The following is an 11,126-nucleotide window of genomic DNA, read 5'->3' as shown; positions in this document are numbered from 1 at the left end:
ATTTTGTTTAGTTTGTACAAAGCTTTAAAGAGGTGATCTTACTGGACCAATCTTTGATTAAATCACCTATCAAATGAGATTTGTGAATTAAATCAGAGATCCAATTTGAAGCAGAATTAGATCAGGTCAATTCAAAGTGAATTCTGCTTGGATGGTGTTTCTATTTTTTCTTTGGTTATTACAGAGAACATAATCTATTGCAACTTTACTTCTGTAACTAGAGAATGCTGAAGGAGGTGTGATTGCCTCTTTGATCCCTGACATGAGAAGTTGGCCAATGAATTTTATTTTTTTACTACCATCACGCCCAGGGCTTTTTTTCTCACAGAACGCCCAGAACCGAGTTCCAGCACCTTTTTTGGATGGAACCTTATAGGGTAGGCAAGGCGGGTTGTATAATGTGTGTGAGTTCCGGCACCTTTTTTTTTTTTTTTTAAGAAAAAAAGCACTGATCACGCCTATCAGTACTCTTAAGGAAAGACTAACTTTGCTATGAGCTTCATTCACTTTCTCAGCACAGTTAATCAACTTTTTCAGCAAAATTATATTTTTTAGATAACCTGCCTTTTTTTTTGATAACCTGGAGGCTACTGTATTCTTTTCCCCTTAAAACAGATACAGAGGAGTATATATATAAACTCCAGGAAAATGCCTTAATGACATTTGTCAAGGTTAATATCCTATTAATGATTTATAATCCCTCCTCTCTTTGCTCAGTCTGCCAGAAGTTTGTGAAATGTTTTGGTTGCCCCCTCTGTTGCCTATCACAAATTTTGTAGGTGTTTTTTTCTTCTTCTTAGTTTCAAATTGAATCTTGAAACAGGCTCGTATTAAATTAGCTTATTTTCAGATTGCAAATGTAAGGAAAAATATTGCCTTCTCTCAATCTCTGATTCAGAATCAGAACTAATTTATGCAGGCCCACTTTTTCTAGATATACACATCTACATTCATTAAATTTATCTGAATATTTTATCATGTGATAGAATAAAGATGTTCTTTACTTTCCATGTGCTTACTTATACAATGTCTTTGATTTCTCTTTGTCCAGTTCTTTAGAATTGATTACATGTCTCTAACTATTTATAACTTGCTTTTTCCCATGTACTCTAAATCATCCATTTCCCATCAGCATAAAATAAATCTCTTAGTCCTTAAATCTTTTTTCTGCCACTATGTAGTACTAGGGTGTTTTTTATAAATAAATAAATGAATAAATTGGCTAACTCACTAGTACTCTTGGAGTACGAGTAATAGTTTTTTCTAAACTTTTAAAATCATTTTCAAAATATTTGCAAAGTTAAATTGTATTCTAAAATGATCAATTGCATTGAAGACTAAAAGGGTATTCAAAAGTGCATACATTAATGCCTAGCAATAATTGCTTAAAATATAAGAATTGTGTACCTTTCTATTCTTGCCAGATTTGGAAAGAGGATGCGATTAAACCTTCCTTATGCTTCTCAGCGTTTGGATTATCTGGGAATTAATGTAGTCCCAACCTATTAGCGTTGCCCTGAGTGGTACTGATAAATTGTGTCAGATGGAAGTTTCTGTTGTCTAATATACCAAACATTGATTAGAAGTAATCTTATTAGGCTAAGCTTTCCTAAACATATTAAGCCCTGTTTGAACTCCTATGCTATTATGAGTAGGAAAGTACTCCTTAGTTTCATCTCCACATAACCTCCCTCCCAATTCTCTGCAGAGATCGGTGCCTCTTATTGTCTCTAAAATCTAGAACCTATGCATTCAATCTGGGTTCTGAGTTGTGTAGGGAGTTAACATGTGTTGATGGGACTTCTACTGTAAGGCTTTGACTTTTTACTTATTTTATTTATATCCCAACTTTTATTAGTTTTAGAAAGGTGGCAAACTTATTTAATATTCCCTCCTCCTTCTAATTTCCTCACAACAAGGTGAGTTGAGCTGAGAGAGAGATACTGATGCAAGGGCACCCAGCCAGATTAAGTTCTAAGGCAGCACTAGAACTCACAGGCTTCTGGTTTCTAGGTGGGTGCCTTAAACACTAGACCAGTGATGGCGAACCTTTTAGAGACCGAGTGCCCAAACTGCAACCCAAAACCCACTTATGCGTGGTCGGGTGCCGGATGGGTGTGGCCCATTGTGTGGGCGTGGCCCATTGGGTGGGCGTGGCTGCGGTGGTAACGGCAGACTGGGTGGGACTAAAAAGTTCCATCAATCAATTCCAACTTTGCAAGATCTTTTTTTTCCCGCAAGAAGTTGAAATTAACTGATTGAACCTTTTTTTTTTGCACACGGCGGCGGAGGCCTAAAGCGAAAAGGTTTTATAAAACCCAGTTGAAGGCCTAGGACTGGGGCGACGGCGCGCGTGCCCACAGAGAGGGCTGTGAGTGCCACCTCTGGCACCCGTGTCATAGGTTCGCCACCACTGCACTAGACCAAACTGGCTCATTTTCCAGGTGTGGACATAACCAATAGTAGGTGAGGATAAGCTAGGTAGGACAAGATGAAGGTATTCGCGATTATTTATACAAATAGGGATCATTTTTGGGAAACAGTGGCACTATGATTACAGGGAATGTCTGGCCAGCATCTCACAATAGCAAAATCAAACAGTACCTTTCTATTGCCTTTATTTTTACCCTCCAGCGATGCTGGTAAATATGAGTTAAAAAAGAAAAGAAATTTTATGTAACATCTTCAACAGTAAAGATTTATATGAAGGTTTTTGTTTGTATTAAACTAATTGCTGTAGTTCTAGTAAACTTAGAATTTCTAGAATCAAGGCAAGATGTCTCCAGCTTAAATGTGCCTTTCTTACTATTTAACCTTCACTGGCAATTGGTTGTATTTGTTCATGCTTTGTGGAATTCTATTTTACTTAAACACATTCTCTGTATGTATATAGTCTTACATCAGTTCTTTGAAATTGCTTGTGATTAAACAGATCTTAATTTGTAACTGGAAGTTTTGTATTTTAATTATATTTTAAACTCAACATGACTCAGAATAATTAGGAACATTCCTGGTGATCTCTTGGATATATTCATATAATATTTTAGGAAACAGAAATGGCAATATATTCATTGCCTTTTTCAGGATGTTATTCTCCCCCACCCCCAATTTTCCAGTCTAGTTTACATTTCTAGTATTCCGTGGTAGTGTTCTGCCTAAATAAACCTAGGCCTAGACCAGCTTTAACTTAGCTTCAGGCCCACCAATTTTTTCCCCCTATTTCCTACTTTTTCTTTTGTTTTAATCTTATTTTGAAACAAACAAACAATACTTAATGAGGCATAATTGTATAACTCTAATAATGTATGCTTTTTTTTGGGGGGTGTCTACATTTCTTCTTGAGGAATTCTCTGGATAAATATATTTCCTGTAAGGTTTTTGATATACAGAGCAATGCCCCTGCAATAGATCTATTTTACTAATGCAGTCTGCTCTGGAATAACAGCATTTCATTGTTTTTCATTATTCTACCAGATTTCTCATTTGTCTGCTGCATTATTTTATTTGCAGACACTCAATAATTATTGGTTTATAAGCTCTATCCATTGGCTTACTTGTACAAATAACTGCTAGAGATCATAAAAGGCTATACCATGTTTCCTTGAAAGTAAGACCTACCCTGAAAATAAGCCTTAGCTTGATTTTTGGAGGTGGGCCTAATACAGGCATGTCAAACTGCCGGCCTGCGGGTCGGATGCATCACGCTGAAACTGCGCCCACCCCATTGCCGGCAATGGGGAAAAAGTCCCGATACATCACGCGATGTCATGTGACGTTGCGAGTTTGACATGCCTGGCTTAATATAAGCCCTACCCCAAAAATAAGCCTTAGTTTTGGGACGAGGCGCACTCCTAAAAATCAAGCTAGGCCCAGGGGGGGTGGCGCTTACCATTGCAGCCAAGGCTCCCATGGATCGACACTTGTCTCGCCGGAAGGAGCAGCTTTATTCTGCAGCTGAGAATGGAGCTCCGACTTGCATTTCGCCATCAGAGGCCTTTCCGGAAGGCCTCTGCAGCCGAGAACCAAGCTATGGTTCTGTAGCTCAGTCCTCAGCTGCACAGGCCTTCCGGAACGGCCTCTGACAGCAAAATGCAGGTCCAAGCTCCATTCTCAGCTGCAGAATGAAGCTGCTCCTTTGGCTGCAGAAGAAGTGGGCCGGCTGGGTGGGGCTGTTAGTGCTGCCACCACGAGATGAGTGGAAAAGACCTCCCTCACAAAAATAAGTCCTATTTTGGAGGCTAAATAAATAAATAAATACGTATATATAAATAAAGCCGGGTCTTATTTTTGGGGAAACATGCTAATTCCCCATCTCTGCCTTACGAGGTGCTAGTCATGGAGTATCCATCAGATTTGGAATTATATTTGCTTACTTTTATGTCTCAAAGAGTTTTTAGATAAGCATTGCCTTCTTTTGGAACACTTACAAAATTTTTGAGGCAAGTTTATATATCTTTGCCTTTATCTCTATATCTCGTATCTCTGTTTCTTTCTCTCTATCTCCTTGACTCAGAGTTGGGGACAGAAAGCAGAAGTGAACTAGTTGCCAGTAGGTGTTTGGAACTCAGATTCCTTGTTAGGTTCTGTGGATATGTTCCACATCTCTTCCATTCTGGATGGGATGAGATTTTTTTATGCACCTATATTGACATCGGACAAGTCAATTGCCAAACCAAATTTCCCAACTTTGACTAATGTGTAACTGGAGGTTTGCTCCTCACAATAAGGTGAAAATAATAACAAAAATAATACAGGCAATTATTAAATTATTAGAGGCACAAATGGTGCCAAGATTAGAAAAGAATACAAATACAAAGAGAAGATTTGAAGAAGAAAATAAGAGATAATAAAATAAGAGACCAAGAAAAAAAAAACCCGAAGGGTCAGTCTTAAAAAAAAGTAGAGTGCTTTCCAGCCTATCTACTACCATCAGAAAAAAACGACAATCCATTGTGTAGGTCAGTCAGGATTTTACATAGTATTTTGTCAGTTTTTATGCTTTTCTTCAAGTATTATGCTTTTTAACATATTGTGTTTGTACATAACATTGACCAAATTACACTAGTAAAAACATTAAAAAATATCTATGCTTTACATTTTATAGTACGAGAATTGAAGTAGCTGATTTGTGGAGGGGAGGGAAGTAAGTAAAGAGATCTAACAAGTAATAGAGTTTAGTTAGAAACTTCAGAAAGCTGAATATGTAAAAATCAGTACAGTAGTGTGGAAATTAGATGTGGAATGAACAAAGAATAAATTGAAGCAGGACTCTAGAAGCAGCTCACCAGAAAGAGAAATGGTTCCTCCTGCCTCTTTGGCAAAGTAGGTAATCAACAGGCTCAGTATTTCTATTAAGTTCTTGGAGGTAGTAGAGCTGTAGATCTTTGCAGGGCTGTTGTCTGATGTATAGATCCCTCACATATAAAGCAGTTCCTCGTTCCTCTTCTCAGCATGTCTGATAAGGATGCCATATGCTCAGTTGCTTTTTTTCTTAAAAGACTTAAGCATGCTTACTCTTTTCTTCCTTCTGATGGTGATAGTAGGGCAAAACTGGAGTTATCCTAGCATCTGACTGATGGAAAATTTTGTTTCTTCTATCAGTTTAGCTAGCACCCTCGTCGTTCTCCTTGAAGTATCGTTCCCCTAGATGAAAATCCTTTTGTTGTTCTGGTCTTGTAAGGCTTTGAATCTGTTTTGTGAAATACTCTTCTTAGCTTTTGGATGAATATTGATCATCAAGTCACATTTTCTAACTGAACATATGTTCTTTCTAACTGATCTTTATGAAACCAACTGTGTATGTCTGTTATGGCTCTGAACCATAGATGAGAGGAAACTACTTCTTTAATTGGAACTAAAATTATTTATCACAATAATTGTCAGACTCCTTACAAAACTGTAGATTCTTCAGTTCTTGGAAGGTAGGAGAATTTGTAAGAATTAATATTTAATAATCCCACTTCAATTCAACTTTAGATTACTTATCACTTTTTATCCTAATTCCCATTTGGAGAGGGAGAATTTTGAGCATTTCATGTTCAAAACATTTTGAACATTTGAACATTTTATTTGGTTAGCTAGTGTACAGTACACATTTCAGAGAAACACGTTTAAAATGAATACCTTAAACTTCACAGAGACCAAAACGATTGAAAGATGAGCAAAGATGCTACATGTAAATTCCTGTAGTTGAGTTTCTTCTTTACAGTTGTAATAATCTTAAATATAGCACATTTTACGTTCAGAATAATGTCAGGATGTTTAAGCTATGCTCTCTTGCTCTTCCACTTCTTTCTACTTTTCTTGCCTTTCAGTTGCTCAAGTTCTTGATTAATTCTTTTGTTGCATAAATAATAGCAAGGCTGGAACAAATTGAACAATATTGAAGCCAAAGAAGCAAGCAGATATCTGAATAGCAGAGAATAAGAACTAACATTTTGTTTTTGGGTTTTTGTTTTCCAAGTCGTGAACTGGTGATGAGGGTCTAAAACACTCCTTCTTTTCCAAACACATTGTTTTGTTCACGGTATTCTGCTGTCTTCAGCCCAGACAGTTGTTCTTGCAACCCAAGACAATTATTTTTGGAGTAAAGGATTGATTGCTGTTGCTTATATTGAATTAGCTGAGTTTTCTGTCTGGGAAGTAAAATGGATATTGAATTCCAGTTATAATCCCTTAATTTAGATAAAATAAACCCTCACTTTGACCTATCTGATTAGTCCACCTAGAATTCTTGCTGTTGAAGGCACATATTATTTCAAGCCTGCATGTAGTCTGAAAACGTTTTTAGTTTATTTTTAGAGGAGGGAAAAAGAATTAGGAAAATCTATGCTTAATTCACTAGAAAGCAAATAATTTTATTCTGTTTCTGATCTTCATTTATAGCACCAGCAACAAGTGGTGCAGGCTGTGGAACGTGCCAAGCAAGTGACCATGGCAGAACTGAACGCAATCATTGGGGTATGTGGTCTTTCCATTTTAGTCTTTTAAAAACTAGCTCACATTCCTTTTTTTTTTTTTACCCAAACAATGTTTTTGTTGTCCTCCTAGATAATAGTAGTAATAATAATAACGCATTGGAAACCATTGGTTATATTGCACTGCTGCACTTGCAACAACTTGGCCGTTTGGTCAAACATAACCTGGACAGTGGAAACTTCCTGACTTCCACTTTGCAATCAGGTCTGCCATTGACCATGTCTCGCTTTCATTTCCCCTACTGCACTTTATAAATGAGTATAAATTTAGAAAATGATTATTAATTTGAGATTGATCTTCAACATTGAGGTTGTTGGCTAGATGTATATCTAAGATTTTTTATTTATATATATGTATATGTGTGTGTGTGTGTGTATACATACACACACACACACACACAAACATCTTTATTTACCTGAGGTGTCCACTTTCTCTAACAGTGTACAGGATCAGTTGTGATATCAATCTGGAATGCAGCAATGTGAACATGCAGAGGTATCCACAGTGGAGAATCGTGCATAAGATAAGAGGATTTGCAGAAGCCTTGTGTCTCTCATGTTCTGCATTTAATCATCCATTTATTTTTCAAACTAAATCCATTGCTCAAGCCAAAACTCTCAGGGTGGCTAACTGTAAAAAATCCATGTCAAAGCATGATAAAACATTAATGCAAGACAACATCTCCTAAGAGGAACAAACTATCAACTACAGCAAATGCATCTGTATATTTTGGCCCTCAGATCAGACTAGTTTTTTTTTTTCTTTTTTTTCTTCGCCCACACAAGTTGTTTATCGTTGTGGATGCCTTTGGTGAATGAAGAAAAAAATGTCCAAAACTAACATCTGTGGAGGATCTTTAATGCATTTCAGACAAGGTTCCCCAAACATTTCATATTCTGTGTGTCTAACAGTTTTCACAAGGTGCATTAAACACAAACAGAGGAAGAATTAGAACATGGACCTTAGAAGGAAGAGTTTGACGTACCAAAAAACCCTAGAGTGATGATTCTAAGCCCATTAGGCCATAAATGGCTGGGCTGCCTTATCAGGATATTGCAGGAAAGCATATTGCAACTCTGAATTGTATTCTTTTATTTATCTGGAATCATATAATTCAGTATTTTAACTTATTCCCCATTACAATGAGGCCTTGATGGCCTCTTGTAATTTGGCATGATAGTGGTCTTTCTGTATAAGTAGGTTACATTGTGGTAAAATAATTATATTTTGGACTGTATAGCCATAACTAGCGGGCTTTGGACTGGAGGTGTGTATGTGTGCATATGTAAGCTTACTTGCAATTTCAGCTACTTGCATTTGAAAATTACATCCAAATCACGAGCAGTTTATTGGCGAATGGGCCACATCTAATTTTATGCAACAGGGTGAAAGTTGCATTCCTAAAATGGACAGAATAAAAGCCCATTTTGTGGGAAGTGAGACGTTTAAAGGGTAAAAGGGGTGTCTTAAACTTTTGAAAATCTTAAGGTACCAATTTTATTCCTTTAAATGTTTCGAGAGCCAAAAAGTGCAAATCAGCAAAAAAAAGACCAAACTTTTGGGCCCTACCCATTATGGAGGGGCTCTAGGGGTCTCTAAAGGGGATGTTGAAAGACTGTATAACTCCTAGGGCAGGGCTTTTCAACCTTTTCACCCATTGTACTACTTTTAGGATATGGCAATATCCGAGTACCACCAGTCGCCTAGCAAGGTGTCAAAAACTTGATGACCCCCCAAAAAAGGAAAAAAGTGATAAAGTAGTCCTTGACTTACAACAGTTCACTTAGTGACTGTTTAAAGTTACAATGGCACTGAAAAAAGCGCTCTTCCTCCTTTCCGAGGTTTTCATTGTGAGCATTTCTGTTGAGGATTGGCACCGGGGGTGGAGTGGGGGATGTTTGGTTTTAATTCCCCCCGTCTGCTGGGTGGTTGCAGCAGGTTTTGGTCACTTCACATGACTCTGGGACACCGTGACTGTCATAAATATGAATCAGTTGCCAAGCATCTGAATGTAAATCACAACACCCTGGAGATGCTGCAACATTCCAGCTGATCGGCGCTTCTTCTGGGCTCAGCAGAAGCGCCAGGATCAGCGCCAAGCTCCAGCTGGAGCCTGGTGCTGATCCTAGCGCTTCCACTGAGCCCTGACAGCCCTGCAGCTCCAGCCATCTCTCGCTAAGGCTTGTGCGGTGCTGCCACCAGTTCAACTTATTTCCCTCCCCCGCTACCACTTTTCTAGGATGGTCGCGTACCACCTGCCAGTTGCCAATGTACCACAGGTGGTACCCGTACCACTGGTTGAAAAGCCCTGTCCTAGAGGCTGAGAAAATGTACACAGTATGTTCAATACAGCACAAAAAGCCACAGGCCCCAGAGAGAAATCAGTTTATACAGGACATTGTTTAGTTTAGCAACAGCTTGGAACTGTCACCCCCATGGAGAACTATTTGAATATTGAAAATCGTCTGAAGTAAGTGGTCTTCAGAACCGACATATCAAGCACTATAATTCTAAGGGTCCATTTGCCATTATGTTTATATTGGCTTTTGATTGTTTAAGAACTGGCATGAGATGAGATTTTTCAACCTTATATATTAACTTTAATGTAAAAATGTTATTGTTCCTATGTGGCCAAAAAAGCTTCTTTCTCTATACGGAGCATGAAAAATAGCATTTAGCTAATACGGGTAGTCTTTGCTTAATGGCTATTCATTTAGCAACTGTTGAAAGTTATGATGGCACTGAAAAATGTGACTTGTGGCCGGTTCTTATATTTATGATTGTTGCAGCATCTTCGTGGTCACATAATTGCAATTTGGATGCTTGGCAACCATCACACATTTATAATGTTTCCCACAGTCATATGATTTCTATTTGCAGTCTGCCCAGCCAGCTTCTGATAAACAAAGTCAGTGAGGAAGCCAGTCACAAGTCATGATCACATGATATCTTGCTTAATGATTGTGGGCAATTCCCTAAACAACCGCAACTGGAACTGCTGTAACATGTTCAACAGGGTGATCACATGATATTTCACTTAACAACAGCTTTGTTTTGAGATGGAGTTGATGGTCCTAGTTAGCATTATTAAGCAACATTGAATACCCCTTTATGGTTTTCTTAGAGGTTTTTTTTTTGTATTATATTGTGTGATTCACTTCTAGTAAATTGGAAAAAAAACCTATTCAGAAGAATCATAAAATACAGGTGGAAAAAAATCAATAATAGTCCATGATTGATGTCTGTAATTATTCAGTTAGGGCTGGCTGTTTAGGTTACTGTAATGAAGACCATAGCATTGTGCCTTGGTTTTTTTCTCCCGCTTGTAAATGTCTTTTTCCCTTTCCATACAGAATGTACAGAAAAGTCACTCTTTTAGAAAATGCAGCATATCAAACACACTTTGAAATGCTAATTATTCCATTTACTTTCATTAAAATTCAAATTGTTGAGTGAAGATGTGGATAAGAGTTGCCGAATAATCAATCTGTTGTGAAGATATTCCTCCATTTATGCTTTTTACTTTTAAGAAGAAAATAGGAGCACTTGCTAATCATGGCTAACAATACTGTAAAAGCAAAACTTGTTTTTCTTAATAGCTGTTTGGAGGACTTTTTCCTATCCTTCTGACCACAAGAAAATGTCAGCAGTCAATTAAAAAAATATAAATGAGGGGAAAATAACCTTACATGTCCTTCGAAATGCCCCTTAGAAAGAAAGGGGTGAATCAGACAGAATCGACTGTGCAGAATCATGAACAAGATTTGCTGTATGTCTTTACATTCCAATAGGGAGACTAGAAGATGAATAATTTTCCAATTAGTTTTTGTTATCTAATAAAACTATCCCTATCTAAATATTATTTGGATAAAATAAATTGCTAAATGTCATTGTAATGTAATTCGTTTCAGCATAAGTTATGAAAAGTGCAAGTTTAGCTTCACTTTGATTTTTAGGCATTAAAATGAAAATAACCAGGCATTGTTTTAATCAGGGAGTCTGTAGTGCAGTGTTTCTCAACCTTGACAATTTTAAGGCATGTGGACTTCAACTCCCAGAATTCCACAGCCAGCTTTGGAATAGGAATTCTGGGAGTTGAAGTCCACATGCCTTAAAATTGTCAAGGTTGAGAAACACTGCTGTAGTGT

General features: G+C 37.6%; 1 protein-coding gene across 1 annotated transcript in view; it reads left to right on the top strand.

Moving 5' to 3' along the window:
- LOC107288078 (transducin-like enhancer protein 4) overlaps positions 1 to 11,126 on the top strand; it is a 165,023-nt gene that overhangs the window by 63,034 nt on the left and 90,863 nt on the right. The window contains exon 6 of the mRNA XM_015816652.1: positions 6,886 to 6,960. Within this exon, the coding sequence (XP_015672138.1) occupies positions 6,886 to 6,960 (75 nt within the window). The remainder of the gene's footprint in view (positions 1 to 6,885; positions 6,961 to 11,126) is intronic.

Source organism: Protobothrops mucrosquamatus, unplaced genomic scaffold (assembly GCF_001527695.2).
Source record: "Protobothrops mucrosquamatus isolate PMUCROS unplaced genomic scaffold, P.Mucros_1.0 scaffold477, whole genome shotgun sequence".
Classification (NCBI taxonomy): domain Eukaryota; kingdom Metazoa; phylum Chordata; class Lepidosauria; order Squamata; family Viperidae; genus Protobothrops; species Protobothrops mucrosquamatus.
This window is presented reverse-complemented; position numbering and strand designations above follow the sequence as displayed.